Source organism: Bombyx mori, chromosome W (genome assembly GCF_030269925.1).
Source record: "Bombyx mori chromosome W, ASM3026992v2".
In the NCBI taxonomy this organism is placed as follows: domain Eukaryota; kingdom Metazoa; phylum Arthropoda; class Insecta; order Lepidoptera; family Bombycidae; genus Bombyx; species Bombyx mori.
The window spans coordinates 113,995-136,366 of record NC_085135.1 but is presented as its reverse complement, the minus strand read 5'-3'; the positions used below and the strand labels follow the sequence as shown (position 1 = coordinate 136,366).

Sequence of the window (22,372 nt, the reverse complement as noted above, 5' to 3'; positions counted from 1 at the left end):
GGAACATACGGTACAAAATACAGAGGGAACCGAAGTCCCTCCGCAGACCCAGAGGCTCCAAAAACACTTCTGGAAATTCGTTTCACCGTCGAGGTCGTCTCAGAAATCGAATGACATTTTAGAAAACTTAATTTTAATATTTTAATCCAAATTCGGCCTAGCAGTGGCGGGCCGCCGTTTTTAATTACATATAGTTTTAATTTGGCGGACTCACGACCACAAGATACGTCTACCATTATATAACCGATAGTCTCAATTACATCGCCTGTATATGAACTAAAATTCAAGATTTCGCTTTGTATAGGAATACACATAAAATGCTTTTCATAAAAAGCTTTAGATATGGCCGAAATTTTACAACCCGTATCAATCTCAAATTTACATGGAACATTTTGAACAAAAATTTTCACGTAATATGGTCCTTCACCCTCGCTACTGATCAGGTCCTTTAAGTTATAAAAACTATTATCACTAGAATCACAGTCACTATGGTTTAAATAGTACTGACCTCGGTTTTTTTCAATCTTTTGGTTACCTTTACGGTTCCGACACATTGATTTTAGGTGTCCCTTCTCGCCACATGAGTCACAGGTGTAGTGCTTGTACCGACACCGACCCTCCGCATGGCCCAGCTTGCCGCAGCGTCTGCAGGCGCAGCGAGCCTCCGCGCGCGCTCCGCCGACCCGATGCATGCCTTCGCTCTCGGACGCAGCCTGTGAGCTGCCCCCAGTGCCCCCAGCCGCCATCGCATGTCGATCCGCTGCTTCCAGTGCTGATGCCAACTCAACAGCGCGCTTGTAATCTATATCTTTTTCAGCAAACAGCCTTGATCGCATCTCCTCACTATATAATCCTGATACGAATTGATCGCGTAGATTAATTTCTAATGTGATGCCGAAATTGCAAGTTTTAGCCAAATGTTTCAAACTTTGTAGGTAGGAACGAATGCTTTCGTTATTTTGCTGCTTTCTTTGCCTGAAGATATGACGTTCTGCTATTTCCGATCTTTCAGGTTCTAGATGATCTTTGACTAATTTTACGAGTATGTCGAAATCCTTTTCTTCTGGTAAGTCCGGAGCACACAAGTCACACATTAAGTCATAGCACTCAGACCCAACTAAGGTCACGAGCGTTGCAACGTGAAGTCTCTGTTCAATGTCGTTGAGTTCCATGAATTGTTTTACACGACGAATGTATGTGTCCCAATTTTGAGATCCCATATCAAAACTTTCAACTTTCCCAATCGGCATTATTACAATTTAAAAGAAAACACGCGTCGAAAATGTTTTTAAATGATTATCCTCGTCGCCAGTTGTTGTGTATTACAAATGAAAGTCGGAATTCCAAAGCAGACTGATTTATTTTTTCAACTACCTGCCCTTTTATAATGTGACTTAATATCTATACATAACAGTAAGTTTTTGCTTTGATATTGTAATATTTTTTTTTTTAATATTTTAATGTTCTCTATTACGAGTATATGTTGTTATTATTAAGTTCATGCGGAATTACTTTATATTTAGTTTAAGGAAATTATGTCAGAATGATAGAATATTCGAATTGTGATACAAAAATGTCAGACTCATTTGACATCAAAACTGCAATTTCCCTGTTTCCGGTAATGAGTGGCAATATTCGGTTTAAGGAAATCTATGTCTTTCTATCCACAAGAGCAGGTTATGCAACTACGAGAAAACTACAGAGGTTTCTGAGGCCGAGGAGCTAGCCATTTTTATAACAATAAGACAAATTATAATCGTAACTATAATTGTTATGAAAATAGTACAGGTCAACGAACTTCACATATCGTAAATCGAGGTAAACACTCAGGCGATCAGCGCCAGCGTCAGCATTTTCGCGGACGACCGATGAATTATCAGCGTGTACAGCATAACACGCAAGAGTCCAATGTCCAAGACAACTTGCGCAACGATAACGCAAATAATTATGACAACTTAGAGTTTTTCGCACCTAAACAGTGCACTCATTCGATTTTTAGTTATAGTAATTTTTGTGTAATTAAGTGTCAACTTAAAAATAGTAATATCGATCTTAATTTATTAATCGATAGTGCAGCTAGTTTATGTGTACTTAAGTATGAATGGTTGTCGCGACATAAGAATTTATTGAATTTAGTAAAACATGATAAGATAATTATAAAAGGAATTAGTGGTAATTTAGAGTCTATGGGACATATTTATTTAAATATTATAAATAATCATGTGAATTTTGCACAACGCAGCTGCAGATGCATTGAGCCGGATACCTTTTACATCCAACAGCTTAAAGAAAATGCAACAGCATGTAGTATCGTTCATGACAAGAGCACAGGCTCGTAGATTACGAATTGACTGTGACAATTATAACATGACTACGGAGGTATCCTCTACTCCAAGGCCTGATCAACCTAAAGTAGTGGAAATCCTCAAACGACCAATTGACGGCGTTGAATTGATTCTATTTTGTAATAAAAATATATTAAAACAGATAGAAAAATTCAAACATTTTACTAGTGATAATGGTAATTGCAAATTCGTGCCTGAAAAATCAGCAATTTTTATAATTTCTCAATCGTTGTCTACCGTAAGTGTGTTAATGAGAGAATTATAACGTTTTTGCAAGCAAATCAAAATAAACGTGCTCGTAATAATTAAAAGCAAGCGCTATGAACGATTTGTAAACAATTTTATAAAGGAAATGAGCCATTTGAAAGATTTTCCCAAGTTACTTGTTATTAAAGATGTGACAAGTATTACTGACAAAGACACAAAGACTGTGATCCTAAATGACTTCCACCTGTTACCCACGAGTGGCCACGCGGGGGTAAACAGAATGTTAAATAATATTAGGAAGTATTATTATTGGCCAGGAATGACCAATGACGTATCAGAATACGTAAAGAAATGTAAAAGTTGTCAGATTCAAAAGCATTCCAATAGACATACAAAGGAGCCAATGGTTATCACATCCACGGCATCCACTGCTTTTGAGAGAGTTAGTTTAGATTTAATGGGGTCATTAGATGTAGATAATTTTAATTATAAGTATATTCTGACGTTACAATGTGATCTGACTAAATATGTTGAAGCTTATCCTTTAGAAAATAAGGATACAGTTTCAGTAGCGCGATCATTTGTAAATAATTTTATTCTGAGGTATGGTATCCCTACAGAAATAATAACAGACCAGGGAACAGAGTTTATGTCATCAGTATTTACTGAAATTTGCAATTTATTGCATATAAAAAAACTGCATTCAACAGCTTATCATCATGAGACTCTTGGAGGTTTGGAAAACACTCATAAGGTTCTAGGTGCTTATCTTAGGATTCAGTGTGATAATAATAAAACAGATTGGAGCAGTTGGCTTCCATTCTGGTGCTTTTCATTTAACACTACAGTTCACTCTGAGACAAAATACACGCCATTTGAATTAGTATTTGGTAAACATTGTAATCTACCATCTAACATAGAACAAAATTCATATGTTGATCCCTTATATAATCCTGATTCTTACCCTTTAGAACTAAAGTACAGACTTCAAAGAGCACAAGCTGAAGCAAGAAACAATTTGTTATTTAATAAAAAATTAAGAAAAATAAATTTTGACAAAACTATTAACTCAATAAAATATAAGAAAGGAGATTTAGTATTAATTAAAAATCAAGTAGGAGATAAGTTAGATAAGATTTATTTAGGACCATACGAAGTCATAGAAGATGTCTCACCAAATATTAAAATCTTAAAGGATAATAAAGCATACATAATTCATAAAAATAATACAAAGAAGTTTGTAACTTAAAATATTGTTTTATTGGATTTTTGTTAGTAACGTATGAAATTTAATAATATTTTGTGTAATTTAGTTTTAGTAAAAAAAAAAAGGAATTATGTAATAATATTTTTTTTTTTAAAAAGGGGGGGAGGTGTAGTGTGCAGCTCGCCTAACCTTATGTTTGTAACTGCACACACTAAATTATAACAGTATTACACGAATTGTCGACTTGAACAGTTCTCTTTTATTTCACCTACAACACTCCAATACAAGTGAATCTAATGAAGAAATTCGATACATTTTAAAATTTTAGCTAATACTAATAGGTGAGCTCACGGGGCTCAAACCTGATGACACGAACCCTAGCAAGAGCCGTGCTTCGCAGAATCTACCACCGGATCGGAAACGCGACCCACTGAGAAGATCCGGCGAGAAGCTCAGTGGGCTGTGTCTGTGGGTTAATTTACTCGCCGAGCCCTTCGTCGCAAGCGACGGGTTCGACGAGAACGATTACCGACTCATTGACCGAGACCGCTTAGAGCTGCCTTTATTTGGTCCGCCCATCGTAACGTTTATCTGCCGCGCGGTCATCTGACGACAATCTGCGGCAAAATAAAGCTGATATTACGAAAAACAAATCGAAACCTAATTAAAGATTATATTGAAAACTTTGAAAAAACTCAAGAGGATTTTGCGAATTTTTTTTTTTAAATGTGCGACGTGAATTTTTATTCATAGTCCGACATTAAAGTTTGGACATATCAACAACATACGTAGATTCATAAATACAGCGAGCCCCAGGCGAGGATGCACCTCACGGTTACCATGGCAACCCCAGGGTCGCTAGCTCGCTCGGTCTTTGTGATGCAACTCTATAGCAAAATTAATTTTAAGTACTCTGCGAACCTTTTACAATTTATCAATTTTATTCCATTCAATAAAGGTTTTCTGCTTTCTGATATATCTATTTGTTCACGAGTTTCATAGTGTGGACCGGGATAAAAAAAATCCTTTTGCGTTGAATATTTTTGTGATTTATTGTTTGGGAATTATTAGACACAAAGAGATCTGCGATATGCGAGTCCGACAAAATATGATTTTGTGTTATTCAAGAACAGGAAAGATTTTAGGCGCTTAAGTACGTGAGATTATGTTATTTTCTCAGAACAATTAAGAGCCAATTAGAATTGCTACAAATAATTATTTTGTGCGCTTGAAATAAGATAAATTGTAAATAATCAGAGAGTATTAAGATTTTTTTATTGCTTAGATGGGTGGACGACCTCACAGCTCACCTGGTGTTAAGTGGATACTGGAGCTCATAGACATATATAACGTAAATGCCGCCTCCACCTTGAGATATGAGTTCTAAGGTCTCAGTATAGTTACAAGTTACAACGGCTGTCCCATCCTTCAAACTGAAACGCATTACTGCTTCACGGCAGAAATAGGCAGCGCGGTGGTGCCTACCCGCGCGGACTCCCAAGAGGTCCTACCACCAGTGATTACGCAAATTATAATTTTGCGGGTTTGATTTTTATTACACGATGTTATTCCTTCACCGTGGAAGTCAATCGTGAACATTTGTTGAGTACGTATTTCATTAGAAAAATGTATACCCGCCTGCGGGATTCGAACACCGGTGCATCGCTACAGACGAATGCACCCGACGTCTTATCCTTTAGGCCACGACGACTACTTATTAGTTGATTATGAAATTTACATAATAAGATTTATTGATTTTGTTTCCGATGTTGTTGTTGATGTTTGTTTGTTTGATATTGTTGTTCCTTATCACTGCCCTCTACGTTGAGTATCTATGCTTTTTTCCTACCTAAGATTAGAGGGCCATGCCAGCTTAACCGAGCGAGAGTATGCTTCGTAAATTCTTTCATTATTCTGTTTTGTTATTTTGTGTTCAAAACTAAACTTGACTAGACTTGCCTTAAGTTAGACAGAGATTAACTACAGATACTTGAGGCTCAAGTTCTAATTGTGTTGAAATAACGACTCTCTTACCAAATCGATTGGTTTGCTTTGCGAGAGCTCGGGAGTAGGTACGGTGGAATCAATACATCGATATTCTTCATCAGTAGAACTGATGAAGTTATAGGGTTGGTTGAGAAAATACGAACATAGCTACGGGTTTTTTATATTGATTTATGAACATTTCAAAAATCTCCCAGTGTTGTTAAGGGTGTTCAATAAAAAGACGTTGATGCGTATAACTCAATGAAATTTTATTAAATGTTATTTTATTTTTCGACGTAGTTACCTTTTAAATTTATAGACTTTGTACATCTTTTTTCTAAGATTAAAATTAACCTTAAAAAAAAAACTTCTTAATTCCTTTAAAAATCGTGTACCGCTGTGACTACTGTTTCATTATCTTAAAATTCATGGCCCTTGAGATGTTGCTATAACCGCGTAAATAGGTAGAAATCACTAGGAGCTAAGTCCGATCAATTTAGAGGACATTCCATCAATTCAAATCTAGCTTCTTGAACCAAAATTTGGACTTGTATGCAGTGGCGTTATCTTGGTGAAACAAAACAACTTTAGCGGGCATGCAACGCTGTTGCTTGTGTATCTTAAGAAACTTTGTTATTTTTCCTGCGTACAAAGTCCCAAATAGTGGCTCCATGATTAAGGTATTCGAGAATTACCACTCCTTGGCAGGCCAAGAAAAAACAGCTCATAATCTTACCGGCGGATGGAATCGCCTTAAAGTTGGCGAGTTGGAAAAGATGCTCTCTTCTAAGTCATGGACTGTCTTTTTCGTTTTCAAGTTATAATAATGAAGCCATGTTTCGTGAATAGTCATTAATCGAGCCAAAAATCGGTCAAGATCTTGCTGTAACAAACTTTTTCATATCAATCAGATTCGGTCGCCGGCTCGAAAAAAATAGGTTCGCTATACTTATAAACGTGTTTTTTTAGTTTTTTAAGTAACGTTTATATGTGAGGTTCTCGGACGACAAACACGACGTTGGTATTATACAGAGTTTGGGTGTGTTGAATATTATGGACACTTCCTACAGACATCTTCATTTATTCTGGTATAAAACAAACAGTAACACGACGATCCGCCAGGACAATGTTTTCAACTATTTTAATCATTTCTTCAGTCACTATCGATGTAGGGCGTCCCGTGCGGGGGGTTCGTCGTTAATAGAAGTTATTTTGCGCTTGAACTCAACACACAACACCCAACCGTAGAATATGGTGGAGAATGAGCCCCTAATATTGCTCTCGAGTCTTGCTTTACCAGTTCCGCAGTCAAAATAAAATTTTATCCATTTTTAACGACACGTTTCAACATGACGCAAACAAATTAATTCAATTTTTCAAAAATAAAAGATAATTTATTGCTTTTTTTTAATATATAAGTAATGTCTGAACTATGCCTGCCAGTATTTTTTTCTTTCCAAAGAAAATTGTATCGCATTTTCACTATTTATTGAACACCCCTCGTAAGTATTAACCGGAGCCCAAACACCCAAAGATAGCTTGTCCTGTACTATCACACCCTTCATAGGGGTACGCGTGACCGCTTCGCCGCAAATTTGTATGACTTATGGAATATTTAGACATTGTAAACCCCGTAACGCAATTATAATAGGTCGTCTCTATCATGGAGAAAGACTTCTGCAATATCGAGACTTTGTTTTGATGGCTTTTTTTGTTTTTTTTTTTGTTCGGTGTTTAAATACATCCAAATCAAGTGAGGATGAAATTACTTATTAATAGGGCCCGGTCGCAAACCCCAAATAAATCCAATACTAATGGCAAATTAGTGAAGACATGACGGCTCTTAGATGTTTCACGTTGATAGTTTTCCACGAATTAGTTTACATTTAAGACGCGTCTGATATCGATGGTTCGGCAATCTTCGGACGCGCTCTGCGACGGTTAGAACATGTGGGTAAGTAAAGGAATAGGAAATAGTCGTTGCAAATGGTTTTGGGGAAATCCAAATATACAAATATTTACTGGTGGTAGGACCACTTTTGTGAGTCCGCACGGGTAGGTACCACCACCCTGACTATTTCTGCCGTGAAGCAGTAATGCGTTTCGGTTTGAAGGGCGGGCAGCCGCTGTAACTATACTGAGACCTTAGAACTTATATCTCAAGGTAGGTGGCGCATTTACGTTGTAGATGTGTATGGGTTCCAGTAACCACTTAGCACCAGGATGGCTGTGAGCTCGTCCATCCACCTAAGCAATAAAATAAAAAAATATAATATATCGAACATCAACTGTGAATTTGGTAATTGTATTGTATATTTGAATGTATGCCGGTAGGAAGATCCTATCTCTGATGCTCCATATGATGACTATTGCCTTAAGACTTACATGTTTCCCGTTTCGAGCCATTAAAACACGAACACTGGTTTTTGTACATAACTAGGTCAAAATTTAAAAACGAATTTTTGAGACAACATTTATTATGACACCGATTATATTGTAACACCAACAAAATAAATACTTATTAATAGCTAAATGTAAAAATGGTTTGAATTCGAAAACTAGACATTTTATAGAGAATTTGCTACAGTAAAATAATATGGTAAAATTCAATACGTAATTTCTCAAATACACGAAATCCCTGTATTTTTTTTATAATAACTGTAATACATATTATATAACAAACAGGATACGTGAGGGAACCCTTCTCGAAGTCAAAGAGCATTAACTGGTAGTTGATCATTGTGAGGCAACGTCAAAAATAGCGAGTAAAATATAATTTACTCTTCGATGAAATAGAAATTTTATGCAGAAGGTTTGCTAAAAATAGCTCAAACGCCACCGAAGGAGGACGAATAGCTCAAGGCTTCGCGAGTGCATTTTCGAGCGATGTCCAGTTTCGGAGTCATTTGGAAGGCAAAGCCAAGTTGGCGTCCAAAATGCTGGGAGTCCTCAACAGAGCGAAGCGGTACTTCACGCCTGGACAAAGGCTTTTGCTTTATAAAGCACAAGTCCGGCCTCGCGTGGAGTACTGCTCCCATCTCTGGGCCGGGGCTCCCAAATACCAGCTTCTTCCATTTGACTCCATACAGAGGAGGGCCGTTCGGATTGTCGATAATCCCGGTCTCGCGGATCGTTTGGAACCTCTGGGTCTGCGGAGGGACTTCGGTTCCCTCTGTATTTTGTACCGTATGTTCCATGGGGAGTGCTCTGAGGAATTGTTCGAGATGATACCGGCATCTCGTTTTTACCATCGCACCTCCCGCCACCGGAGTAGAGTTCATCCATACTACCTGGAGCCACTGCGGTCATCCACAGTGCGTTTCCAGAGGTCTTTTTTGCCACGTACCATCCGGCTATGGAATGAGCTCCCCTCCACGGTGTTTCCCGAGCGCTATGACATGTCCTTCTTCAAACGAGGCTTGTGGAGAGTATTAAGCGGTAGGCAGCGGCTTGGCTCTGCCCCTGGCATTGCTGAAGTCCATGGGCGACGGTAACCACTCACCATCAGGTGGGCCGTATGCTCGTCTGCCTACAAGGGCAATAAAAAAATAAAAAATAATAATAATAATAATAAAAAAAAAAAAAAAAGGCCCTCTTGAGTCCGCACGGGTAGGTACCACTGCCCTGCCTGTTTCTGCCGTGAAGCAGTAATGCGTTTCGGTTTGAAAGGTGAGGCAGCCGTTGTAACTATACCGAGACCTTAGAACTTAAATCTCAAGCTGGGTGACGCATTTACGTTGTAGATGTCTATAGGCTCCAGTAACCACTTAACACCAGGTGGGCTGTGAGCTTGTCCACTGATCTAAGCAATAAAAAAAAATAACTTTGCAATACTATTCATATTTTTTACTTTTAAGGTCAAGTTATTACATTCCAATTTAGTATAATAATTTATACTAAATTAGATTATAATAATTAGGTCGAAAAAGTCGTAAACGGAAAGAAGGTTTTCATTTACACAAATCTTCACCTTCATACTTCGCGAATTGTTTTATTACAATCAAACGTCATTTGTCTGATCACAGTCCATTAAAAATATAATTGATTTAATCTGCTATTAGTAAACACACATGCCTGGAGTAATTGCATTTACCCCGCCTGTTATGCACAATGTTGTCCTTATTTTTAAATTAATACAACATTCATAAAACCACTTCAACTTCGTGTGTCGTTCCCTTGCATCATGTATTTGTTATAAATACATGATGCATACGATTTGTTAAGGTTGATCCAGAAGTCAGCAGCAAGGGGCTGACTACTGGTTTTTTACGATTTTCTTAGAATTCGTCGAAATTAACACAGAGAATAGTCCTTGTTATTTGCTTTGGATTGAATATAACTCTTAGATGACCAAAATATTATTTTACCAGTAGTCAGCCGTGTATAAAAGTAAAATATATGCTGAGGGCTGACTAATGGACTATTAACTCCTATAGTCGGCCGTTAGTTCTATTGTGTAATATTGAACTTTAATGCATTTTAATAAGGATCAAGTTAAAATCTTATATTCTAGAGTTTCATAATGTCGAAACGACCAATCCACCAGTAAAAAGAAGAGCAGTTGTCATAGGCTATGGCCGCGATCAGAAACGGGATGAAGATTAGAGAAGCTAGTCGAGTTTTTAGATAACCTGGGTAACTTTTTCAGCTTTCACTGTATATTAAAGCAAAATGGTTTTTTTCTCGGGTTGAAATTCTTCCGAAAAATTTTGGGGTACTCAATGACGCGCGCCAAGTACGATAAAATTTTTATTTTTTTATTTTTAAATTTTCAACATTTTTTTTTTAATTTTTTCATCTTTATGACGGTTTCTTGGTATTTTTTTGTATTTCACATATTTTTGTAGAGAATGAAAGCTATTGAAGTCTTCTTTTTTTTGTAAAGTGCAAATGTTATTGAGATGAGTTTTATAAACGTGGACTTGGCGCAATTTTTTACAGTGAAACTGTTTTTGTTCGGATTTCATATCTTTTTGTTAAGTATTATTTTTTGCTCATTTATTACTAATTAAAAATAAATTATAAATATGTAGTCACTCAGCTTAAAAGCTAATGAAACGCTCAATTAATTAGTGTTTTAATGTTAGGTGCCCGACTGGCATGAGACTCTCGGGTTGTCAGTTCCGGTATCGACCGGGGACGCGTGTATTCTGCTTCAAAGTCTGGCGCGCACTAATTGGGGGTGCGAATGATGCAACAGATGCGCGGGCGCGGGTAGCGCGGGGTGGGTCGTCGCGGCACGGACCTGAGTCACATTCTCTTTGGCTGCTGTTGCCCCGCGAAACGGAACGTTGCGTTACATACTCCCCCTCCAAGTTGGGAACGCGTCCCGAGTCCAACTTGGGACTGTTAGTCTGAAGACGCGGCGGCCTTCCTCTTTGCCTCTTTGGCATAATTGGATCCGTACTTGAATTTAACGGAGAGTGGGTTAAATCCGCGGTGTGATACTTGCCGATGACATTGTTTGACAAGTCTGCTATGAAGTACGTTGTAGGACTAACTATTTTTACTACGCGATACGGGCCATCCCGTCGTGGCATGAACTTACGTGTTACACCCCTAGACGCATAAGCAAGCCATAACGAAGGAAATACTCTTCCAGTAGGACTCGGGAGCAAGCCACGGCGGTGGCATCAACAAGTGCGTAGAGTTCTACCCATCTTGTAGCTACATCCTCTACCAGGAGTACCCATCGCTCCCCCTGCTCTCCTTCTGGCAGTGGCCCGAACAAATCGATTGCGAGAACCTCTCCTCGCTGTTGAAGCACAGGAGTGAGCCTATACGGCGGTACCGATATAGGCGGATGATCACCGGTATCAATGTGGTGCTCGGCGTAAAGGGTTGGGGCTCCCCCCACCCTAAAGATGTCTCCATTCTGCTGCAATAAATGTGATAGCTGCTGCCGTTCATCGGAGCCAAGCATAGAACCCTTATCATCACGCAGGAAGTCAGCAGTAGAAGCAAACATGCATGGCTTAGGGCACTCATATTCAATTGGATAGGTAACCCGTTTTCCCGAAAAATGCCAAGTGGATGAAGCAAAGTCAAGCACAATACCTGCCGCCACCAAAAAATCCATGCCAAGCAAAGTTTCATTATTTTGAGCATCTGGAAAAACAGTAAATTCAAGGGTTTCTGACCTTTCGGGACTTATCCTTACTTCTAGAGTAGTGAGCAAAACTCGGCGGGTGCGCGCGGAACCGTCTGCAAGCCTCACCCGACGCCTGGTTTCCTCACACGAATGGTTATGCTTTAACAGCAATTCATAAAGCAACGCACCGGTAACGCTACTCTTAGCTCCCGTATCCAACAAAGCATTACCTCGTATACCTAAAATTTGAACACTTAAAATTGGTCTTAACCTAACCTGGTGCTCAGTAGAGTTACTCTGGGCAACACTTTTCACATTAGAATTAATCGTCGAAAAATGTCCGACGTTTTCCATGGTCACACTATTTTCGTTCATCATGGTCACCCACCCTATCGCGGCCACTTGGTACCTCGGAATAACTATGTTTTGGTTCGGTACCACTCGAGTAACGCATCAGGGGCCTATTCCTAGAACTAATATTATTGTTTATATTATGATTAAGTCTAGAATAATTTTGAAGTCTAACCTTGTTATCAGTACCGAAAAAGCGCGGAGGAAGAATCGCCTTAAAATCGGTAGGATAATAATTATTTTCATTATCAACAAAACATTGTTTACGATTATTAATATAAATGGACGACTTTACGGTGTTTGAAGTGCAAGCTGTATGCAACGAGCTGCCGCGATGAATAGAGTTCACTGAACTTGACAGCTGTGTATTTACTTTACCAATAGGTAAATCGGATGTGACTGATCGGGTCCGTGCAGCGTCGACGGCGTAATAACTTGCGTTACACTTTGTACACTGAGACCGAGTAACACCTTTGGTACCACACCCGTAACACGAGGATACAGCTTGCGTATTTTCGTTGTCGAATTTCGTTTTTGACGCTAATTTTAAACACTCATCACGAATATGTCCGTACTTTTTGCAATAAACACAGAACAGTCTTTTAACAATCGACGTAGATGATACATTATCAGTGTTCGTGTAGCGAGGCGCGGGGACTCGAACGGTGCTCGGCGCAGCGCTGTCGTCGCGTGGCGGGCCGCCAGCCGCGCCCGAGTTGAATATTTTCCGCGGCGTCATCCGCGCGTATGTATGCTGCGAAGTCGAAGCACCGGCGGGAACTTCGCCTACGGTACTACCCGATGAACGTGGCGTCGCTCGCTGAGGATGATGAATAAATTCAGGCGGACTGGTCTCGTAGATGGAGTCCTCGATATGGCGCGTTTTCTTTAATAACGTGTCGTATGAAGTTATTTCGTCTCTTCTTAATTTTTTACGAACACGACGGTGTAGAAGGCCGTAAAGCATATCAATTTGAACTTTCTCACTAAGGTCACCAGGTGGGAGTCGAGCTAGTAGGGCTCGTGCTCTGGCAACGAAGATCTCCGTCTTCTCTCTTTGTCCTTGCGACATTTTGAAGAGCTCTAAGTAGACTCGATGGGGCGGTCTGCAATCACCGAAAGCGCTTCGTAACGATGATAAAGCGTCGTCCCAGGAAGTGATGCTAGCTTTAACGCCTTGCCACCACACGGCTGCATTTCCGGTTAGTAACATCGATGGCGTGTCCTACGTCAGCACAATCTTTGTATGATTCGACCGCGTCAAGGAAACCGTCGAGTGAGTCGCCGGGCGCTCCGCTGAACCGCGCCGTGCATGACGCGAAGTTCCCAGAATGGTGAGCGGGCGTCGAGGAAGGCGGCGATGTCGGCTCCGACGTCGGTGTTGCTGATGATTCGAGTTGAGTTTTATGCTCAAAAACTCGGTCGAGTAGGCGTTCGAATGCTGCCATTTGACTTTCTTGTAATGACGCCATGTTGTTTGCGGTAAATGTTGGCGTCGGTCCCGCGGTTGAACCAATTTCTTCTTCAACGTCTTGAAAATCGGATTGACGCCGTGACTGACGACGAGTACGTGTCGTAATTACGTAGATTCACTCCGAAATACTAGTTAAAGGGCCCGCGCTTGGGCTGCCAGTTTAATGTTAGGTGCCCGACTGGCATGAGACTCTCGGGTTGTCAGTTCCGGTATCGACCGGGGACGCGTGTATTCCGCTTCAAAGTCTGGCGCGCACTAATTGGGGGTGCGAATGATGCAACAGATGCGCGGGCGCGGGTAGCGCGGGGTGGGTCTTCGCGGCACGGACCTGAGTCACATTCCCTTTGGCTGCTGTTGCCCCGCGAAACGGAACGCTGCGTTACAGTGTAATAATAATCAACATCAACTTTTACAACGTCGCCCGCCGGCAGCCGAACAGAGCGGACGGGTATTTGGACGTATAACGTATATCTATCTGAATACGCGAGTGATTGCGCACGTGTCTATAATTTGGTTTTTGTTTTATTCAAATATTGTTTTGGGTTACCTTCAATCGAGGACGGGATTATTGACTAAATCGGGACTGCGCTCGGGCGCAGTCCGTCCGTATTCTGGTCAATGAGGTGTACGACTATAATCCTAGTGCACTATGAGTGAAAAAGCAAACGAGACTGTTGAGAGCAACAAGATGGAAGCTAATATGAGTAGACAAAATATGGAAGATGAACGAATACAATCAAGAAGGAATGAAGACGAAGAAAGTATTGATGAACAGCACAATAAATCTGGAGAAGTAGAAGAAGAAGACTTGATGGAGACTGAGTACAATATTAGACAAAATGAAGAGAATGAAGAAGACTGGACAGTAGTAAAGAGGTCCAAGGCAAAACGCTGGAAACCGAACTCCGTTGATGTTTGCATCTCGAGCAAAAATCAGCTACCAAAACAATTCGCATTGGCCAAACTATTTCATCGACTTAATATTGGTGGTATAACTCGTGTGAAATATATTAATGCTTTTAAAGTCCTTCTAGCATTTGAGGACATAGCTTTTTCCGAAAAATTCGCGGCATGTCCTGAAATTCAAGAACAAGGCTGGAGGATTCAAAATTCATGGGAAGTAAATATCTCTTATGGAATTGTCAAAAACATGGAAATAGGCATATCTGAGGATGACCTTATGGAAAACATTAGGACCAGCAATAATTGTGAAATAGTAGCGATCAAACGATTGAATAAACGGAACCCGGCTTCGCCAGGATGGATAGACAGTGAAACCATTCGCCTCAGCTTCAAGGGTAACTCACTTCCGGAATATGTATATTTATTCAATACAAGGGTAAAAGTCGAAGCATATATTTTCCCCGTAACACAATGCTCAAATTGCTGGCGTTTTGGTCATAGTGCCAAATATTGTCCTTCTACAAAAATATTCTGCCCTAAATGTGGGAAACATCACCCTAATTGCGAGACCAATTCCTTCAAATGTATAAATTGTAAAGGTAACCATATGGCCCTAGCTAAGACCTGCCCAATATATTTGAAGGAAAGAAGAATAAGAGAAATCATGTCGGAATTTAACTGTACGTACCGCAAGGCTTCATTGATGTACGTACCACCTTTTTCACCAGCTGTTCACAGAGAAACGAGCGAGAATATCACTTATACAATGCAGAACACTACCTTTCCTACTGACCCACGTAATAAGAATTCATATGCATCCGTCGTGTCTAAGATAACCCAAGATGGAAATAATACACTTTTTTCTAACGAACATTTGAAGAGTTCCAAAAAAAATAAAAGAAAATCTAAAAAAAGGAAGCAACGTTTTTCGTCGGATCAGTCCATTCATGATTGGGATGCGTCATCACAAGCGTCGGAGACCAGCTCTAATACTAGTGGACCTATCAAGGAGGGAAATCAAGACGCGGGGCAGGGGGGGTCCTGTCACCCGCATATACCTTCTACTTCAACGACGCAAGATCCTAAACCACAAACGACACTACACGATACATCTAAATATTTTCGACGTGACCGTACTAGGAAGATTCACTCGGGGTCTGATATTTCAATTATGGAGGTTCTGTACAAACTTAAAGAGGTAGTATTTTGCAGTAATAAGCCTTGGAGTGTTAAATTCAAACTATGTATCAATTATCTATTAGACTGGACGATTAATGTAATGTTAATTAATTTACCAGATGCATCAACGTTTAAAAAGTGGTTTACTTTAATTTTCGATTCTATCAATGGCTAACGGATCTGACAAAATAATTAATTTTAAACTAATTCAGTGGAATGCACAAAGTTTGAGGCCCAAGCTTCTAGATTTCAAACATCTTTTAAATCAAGAAAAAATTCATGTCGCTGTTGTTAGTGAATGTTGGTTGGAGCCACAAAGCGAATTAAGAGTTAGTGGTTACAATATTTTTAGAAAAGATCGGTGCGATGGTTACGGCGGTGTCTCAATTTTTTGTCACAAATCCATTAGATCACAATTAATACAAACTAACATAAAGTCTGGGATAGAAATTATTTCTGTTAGGCTATTTAATTGTAATTATCTAGAAAGTATTATTGGAATTTACTGCCCACAATCGGTACGTACAACCCGTAGAGATTGGGAAGCTATCTTTTCCCAATTTACCAGTAACACTTTAATTTTGGGGGACTTTAATGCCCACCACCTGACCTGGTCATATAAGACAGATAGCAGAGGGTCTCAACTGTTTGACATTGTAAACGAATGCAATTTAATTTCTCTAAATGATGGTAGTCACACACGCATTAAATTGGTAGCTGGAAATTTACAATGTAGTAGCCCTGATATATCTTTCGCCTCTCCAGATATAGCTTTCAAATTTAATTGGCAAGTATCAAATGAGACTTTAGGAAGCGACCACCTGTGTATTAAAATTTCATCAGCATTTCGTTGTTCTTCAAATTCTTTTAAAAAACGAAATTTTAAAGCAGCCAATTGGACAGAATATAGTAGCCTGTTAACGGACTCTTTCGCTGAATTTACTCTTCCGGATGATCCTTTTACTGGTTATAATTTATTTATTGACACGATCAATAAAGCGGCAGATAAGTGTATCCCATCTATTAAGTTTTGCACAGATCCTTATGCTAAGTTTGCCCCAAAACCTTATTGGAATCCAAATCTATCTAAATCTATTGCTTTACGTAGACGCGCGCTTGCTACTTTTAGGAAAAATCCTATTCCGTCAAATTTGATCATTTTAAATGACTGTATTAGGGAATCACAAAAACTTTTAAGGAAAGCTTCTGGAGAACATTGGCACGAATTCTGTGATTCCTTAAATGAAGTTTCACATACGAGTGAGTTGTGGAGCAAAATGAAATGGCTGAAGGGATACAAATCAGAGAGAGCTTACGTTGACCCAACTAAAGCCGAAACGCTACTTAATAATTTGTGTCCTCTGTTTGTTCAATCATGTCAACCTATATTCGTTTCATCGAATCCTTTCTTAGAGGCTCCAATTACTTTAAATGAGTTAGAGGTAAATATAAAATCAAAAGATACCGCCCCTGGATGGGATGATATATCATTTTCTATGATTAAGCGATTACCTCTTAAAGGCAAACAAATACTGCTCTCTTTGTATAATAGCTTTATCTTTGGAGGCATTATTCCTGATCAATGGCGTGAGATTTATATTTTTCCGATTCCAAAACCAGGTCGTGATCCGTCCTCCGCTTCTTCTTTGCGACCTATTTCTCTTATGTCATGCGTGTGCAAAGTGTTTCATCTAATTTTATGTAGAAGATTGGAATGGTTTCTGGAAAAAAATAACATTTTCTCTAATGAAACAGTAGGTTTTCGTAAATCAAGGTCTTGTCTAGATGTTTTAAGCCGAATGGTTTCAAGAGTTCAGATTGGTTTTTCTAGAGACAATTTCACCATGGCTTGTTTTCTCGACCTGGATAACGCTTATAATAATGTTGAAATCAATGCTTTACTTAATAAACTAGATGGTCTTGGGGTAGGGGCAAAATTCTGTTTATATTTGTGGAAATTTCTAAGCCTACGGGTTTTAAAAATCAAAACTGATGACTCGTACATTAGCAGACATACAGGACGAGGTTTAGCTCAAGGCGATCCTTTATCACCTCTATTGTTTAACGTAGCAACTTACAAAATTTGTCATATTATTCAAGACATATGTGTAGCCCAATATGCTGATGACTTTGTCCTCTATGTAACAGACAGCGATATGAATACGGCTAGAAACCGTCTGCAAAGATCTCTCAACCTTGTAATAAAAAATCTAGATGAATTGGGCCTTAACATTTCTGCTACAAAAAGTAAAATATGTGTTTTTAGAAAAGGCCGGAAGGTATTACAAGCAAATATTTTAGTAAATGGTACACCACTGAGCGAAGTAGATAGTTTTAAATACCTTGGTTTGTGGATGGATAGATCTCTGAGATGGAATAAGCACATAAATGAACTTTATCAAAATGTTTGTAAATTTCTTAACGTTTTTAAAGTGTTGGCGGGGTCGGGATGGGGAGTCCACCCTGCTCATCTTCGCAGGCTATATATATCAATCATACGAAGCCGTCTAGATTATGCAAGTTGTTTCTATGATAACAGCTGTGATTCAAATTTAGTTAAACTCAGTAAAATTCAAAATCAGGCAATGCGCATTATAGGAGGCTTTGTTAAGAGTACTCCAATACATGTTATGGAGAGCGAACTTTGTTTACCACCTCTTCAGACTCGTAGAAGATATCTAGCTGGAAAATTATGGCTTAAATCTAAATCAATAACAGGCAACACTTCTATTGTACTATTAGACCAACTCAATTCCCTTATGTCTTCTAGATATTGGAAAGACAAAAAGACACCACTGCTAGTTTGTATTCATAACAGTTTCCGCAACATAGTCATCCACTGTAGAGATCAGTTAGGAATGTTCGCTTTAAGATTATGGATCAGTGCATACAACCTATGCGACCTAATTAAACTTAACATTGAAGGAATAAATGAGCCTAAGCGTAGTTATAACCATTTTATGTTACGTAACAGCTGCGTACGTCATCTAGAGAACCACTATTCATCCTACTACCATTTGTATACAGATGGATCAATAGAAAATAATCTAAATATGGGAGCTGCTATATTTGACCCACAAACCGGAAATTGTACGAAATTCAATATTATCTCAGATGTACGAGTGTCAATTATGCACATAGAACTACTAGCCATTTTAGAATCTATATCATATGCTAGCTCAGTGGACTCTGACAAGTTTGTAATACTTACCGATTCTCGTAGTTCGCTGCAACACTTAAATCGATGCGTTTATGGTGTTAGGGGCAATCCAGTTGCTTATACAATTATCGAGCAGATAAATAACTTAAAAGCGAACGGTAAAGAAGTGATATTGCAATGGATACCTTCTCACATCGGTTTGTGTGGTAACGAAAGGGTGGATAAGTTAGCTAAGGAAGCTTCTAGCGATGGTGTACCATTGAACATAGTTCCTAATTATACCGATTGTGTCAACTTAGTAAGAGAGGAATGTTATCGTCTATGGAAGGTATATTTCGATGAAAGGTCTTTGGAAAAAGGCGTGTGGTACAAAACAATTCAAAGTCTACCATGGAAAACGCCATGGTTTGATTCTTGTAACCTTAGTAGAACCACCCTAGTGACTGTTTTCAGACTTCGTTCCGGGCACATCCCACTCAATAAATTTGCTCATTTAATGGGGAAGGCTCCTGATCCCAAATGTTCAGTTTGTGACGTAGTGGAAGACGCTTTTCACATTATGATGGAGTGTGCGCGAAATGATGATTTGAGACAACAATTCTTTGCAAAACATACAGATTTTCGACAAGTTGGAGGTGTAAATTGCGTATTAGCCTTTCCGGAATCCGAAATGGCTAAGTCCCTTTATAAAATAGTGTTGGTGGGCCTTCAGAGACGATAACAGTTTTCTTTATTTTTTATATAATTTTTTGTTACTATCTTTTGTTGCACAATGGAGTGACATATTCACTAAGTGAATAAACTCCTTAAATAAAGATAAAAAAAAAAAAAAAAAAAAAAAACTTTTACAAATTTAAACCGAATTAAATTTTGTTTCAAATGTGAAGGGTAGATGACGCTGTTCTTAATTATTTCAGAATTTAAAATTAAAATCTGAAAGCCTTGAAACATCAATCCGCATAAATGTAATTTAAAAACTACAGTAAGAGGCTTAAATAAAAAGCTGAACTTAACTCAGCCTTAATTAGAATTTTCTTCGGAATTCAATAGTAAAGTTCAAGTTATTTTGATGAAATCAAAACCGAAATAATCATAGCATCTTAAACAATCACCTACGAATAAATATTAGTTATTATATTATTTATTATTCGTAGACAATCACAACGGTTTTATAGTTTTGGGAAGGGATTTTTTGTAACGCCATCTCGTAAAGTATTTCGGTATTACATTACAAAACAAAATTGTTTCTCCAACAGTAACAACAGTACTTGCTTCGGCAGTACTTAAACTAAAATACTAACAGTAACAACATTAACGTTATTTAATGTATAAACCGTTCAATAAGAACTGCAAACTATCCCCTTGAAGCTACAGTTTATGTAGGAATAATGACTTTTTGGCGGGAACGTGAGGTGTGAAGTTGTGTGATTTGTTTTAATTTGTCTATTTAGTGTTTCTTCGGGTTTAAATGTGTAATAATAGTGGTTTATTAACTGTTTAATATCTGTGAAAGTGCACAAATGTGGGAAAATTAAACAAAGTCGCTGTACGTAACTTCTCGGTTTCCTCCAAAAAGTCCACTGAGATCTTAGTAAATGACCACCACCATTTTACTAAGATTATATTTCATTCCATATCATCTCATCTCATTTCATTTCATCCCATTTGATTAATGTCTCAAATTAATCATCTTCATTTCATTTCACTCCATAATATCACATTTCATTTCACTCCATAATATCATTTTTCATAAAAATATGAATATAAATTAAAATAAGACATGACTTAAAGGTCTCAGTTACCAGGTCATAAAATCCATTACAAATAGGAATAATTCCAGCGCACCCTGGCGGCCGTAGATTACCATTCTCGAATATTTATAGTCTGTGGCATGTCACTTTGTACATCGAAAAAAGTCAGGATCGAAATTTTTGAGCGAGCCATAGTTTGTGGTGATAAAATTAATAATTTCAAGTAGATTAATTGTTGTAATTGATATAACTAGTTAATATCAGTAAAATAAAGTTGTGAGTGATTGATATAATATACAATTTAGGAACCAGAAGTACCGTAGAATTAAATAAAATTTCGCAACCTCAAAAAACTGTTCTGCTCACAGTAAACACAGTCGGTAGTCTGGCGCTCCGTTTACAACGGGATGTTTGAACGGAACTTGGCGCCAGATTCTACCGAATCTGTGGATCTGACTGGTTTTGGTATTATTAAAAGTTTAAATTTTAAAGAAGATAATTCCAAATTCAAATTAGGAAAATGTGTGATTTTTATTTATTTTTCGTACTGTCAAGATGAGTGTGTAGTGTGCAGCTCGCCTAACCTTATATTTGTAACTGCACACACTAAATTATAACAGTATTACACGAATTGTCGACTTGAACAGTTCTCTTTTATTTCACCTACAACACTCCAATACATGGCGACCCTTAGCCAGCAGTTAAAATTTTGCAACATACATAAATTACGAGAGTAGCTGAATAAATTATGAACAAATACAATTATGAAGAATAGAAGTTTGTGAAGACGAAAAGAGGAAAGAAGATTTTCAAATTATAGAAAATGAAAAAAAAAAAAAAATTTGGATGAAGCGATGAGAACAATAGAAGAAGACAGAAAAGGGTGTTGCTGCCGGGAGCCAGGAGAATGCTCAAGCCTTATAGTGAGAGGATATGCAGGGCGCCGGGAGATAAATTGTACGGGTCCGAGATGGAGCAGCTAGGAGTCAGCTCGAGTCCAATGCTGAGGAGTTCAGTCACCCATGCTACGTAAGACGTCATGACCTACATATACGTTTACAGTAAATACGTGCTTACTGCAATGTAAGTGTTGTGTATTACAAATGAAAGTCGGAATTCCAAAGCAGACTGATTTATTTTTTCAACTACCTGCCCTTTTATAATGTGACTTAATATCTATACATAACATTGTCCTCCTCTTAAATTAATGAATACAAATTCCCGAATGCTGAATAAATGAGAGAACATGGTTGAAACAACGCGTTATATGATATTGCTTACACATGACAGTTAAAACAGGCAATTTCAAAAGTGAGTGTTCACAAGAAACAAATATCGTATGATTATAACTAACATAAAAATACATATACACAAATGATGTTTATACTGCTATTTTCTAACTAAATGATATGCGAACAATAACCCTATAAGGCTCTAAACACAATTTTCACGTTGTTCTTATTCTCAACATTTAGATTACTAGTATACCTGTCATAAATACATGTATATAATCTTATACACACATATGTAAATATATTTAGTAATTTTGGTCCTTAATTCTCTGAATACACGTTAAAGCAGCTTTACGGCGCTGACGCGATGGTTGCAAGACATTCGGCGCCGGCGAGTGACTAGGAGTCACAGGTTGTGGACTTTCCGGTCCCGTGTCATAGCTGGAGTTGAGCTCCTTTTCTCCGATCATACCCGGACTTTCCCGA

General features: G+C 38.5%; 1 protein-coding gene across 1 annotated transcript; it reads left to right on the top strand.

Moving 5' to 3' along the window:
• The first annotated feature begins 6,771 nt into the window (after positions 1–6,771).
• On the top strand, positions 6,772–21,687 carry LOC134201632 (uncharacterized). The gene is made up of 4 exons (XM_062676867.1): positions 6,772–7,187; positions 13,821–15,762; positions 19,040–19,269; positions 21,507–21,687. The coding sequence occupies exons 2-4, from the start codon at positions 14,311–14,313 to the stop codon at positions 21,685–21,687; spliced, it is 1,863 nt and encodes a 620-aa protein (XP_062532851.1). The 5' UTR covers positions 6,772–7,187; positions 13,821–14,310.
• Positions 21,688–22,372: the final 685 nt, after the last annotated feature.

Coding starts and splice junctions, on each gene's coding strand:
- LOC134201632 (XM_062676867.1), top strand. CDS start 14,311: ATGAGTGAAAAAGCAAACGAGACTGTTGAGAGCAACAAGATGGAAGCT. Junction 15,763..19,039: donor TTCTGTACAAACTTAAAGAG/GTAGTATTTTGC, acceptor ATTATCGAGCAG/ATAAATAACTTAAAAGCGAA. Junction 19,270..21,506: donor TCTTTGGAAAAAGGCGTGTG/GTACAAAACAAT, acceptor ATTTGGATGAAG/CGATGAGAACAATAGAAGAA.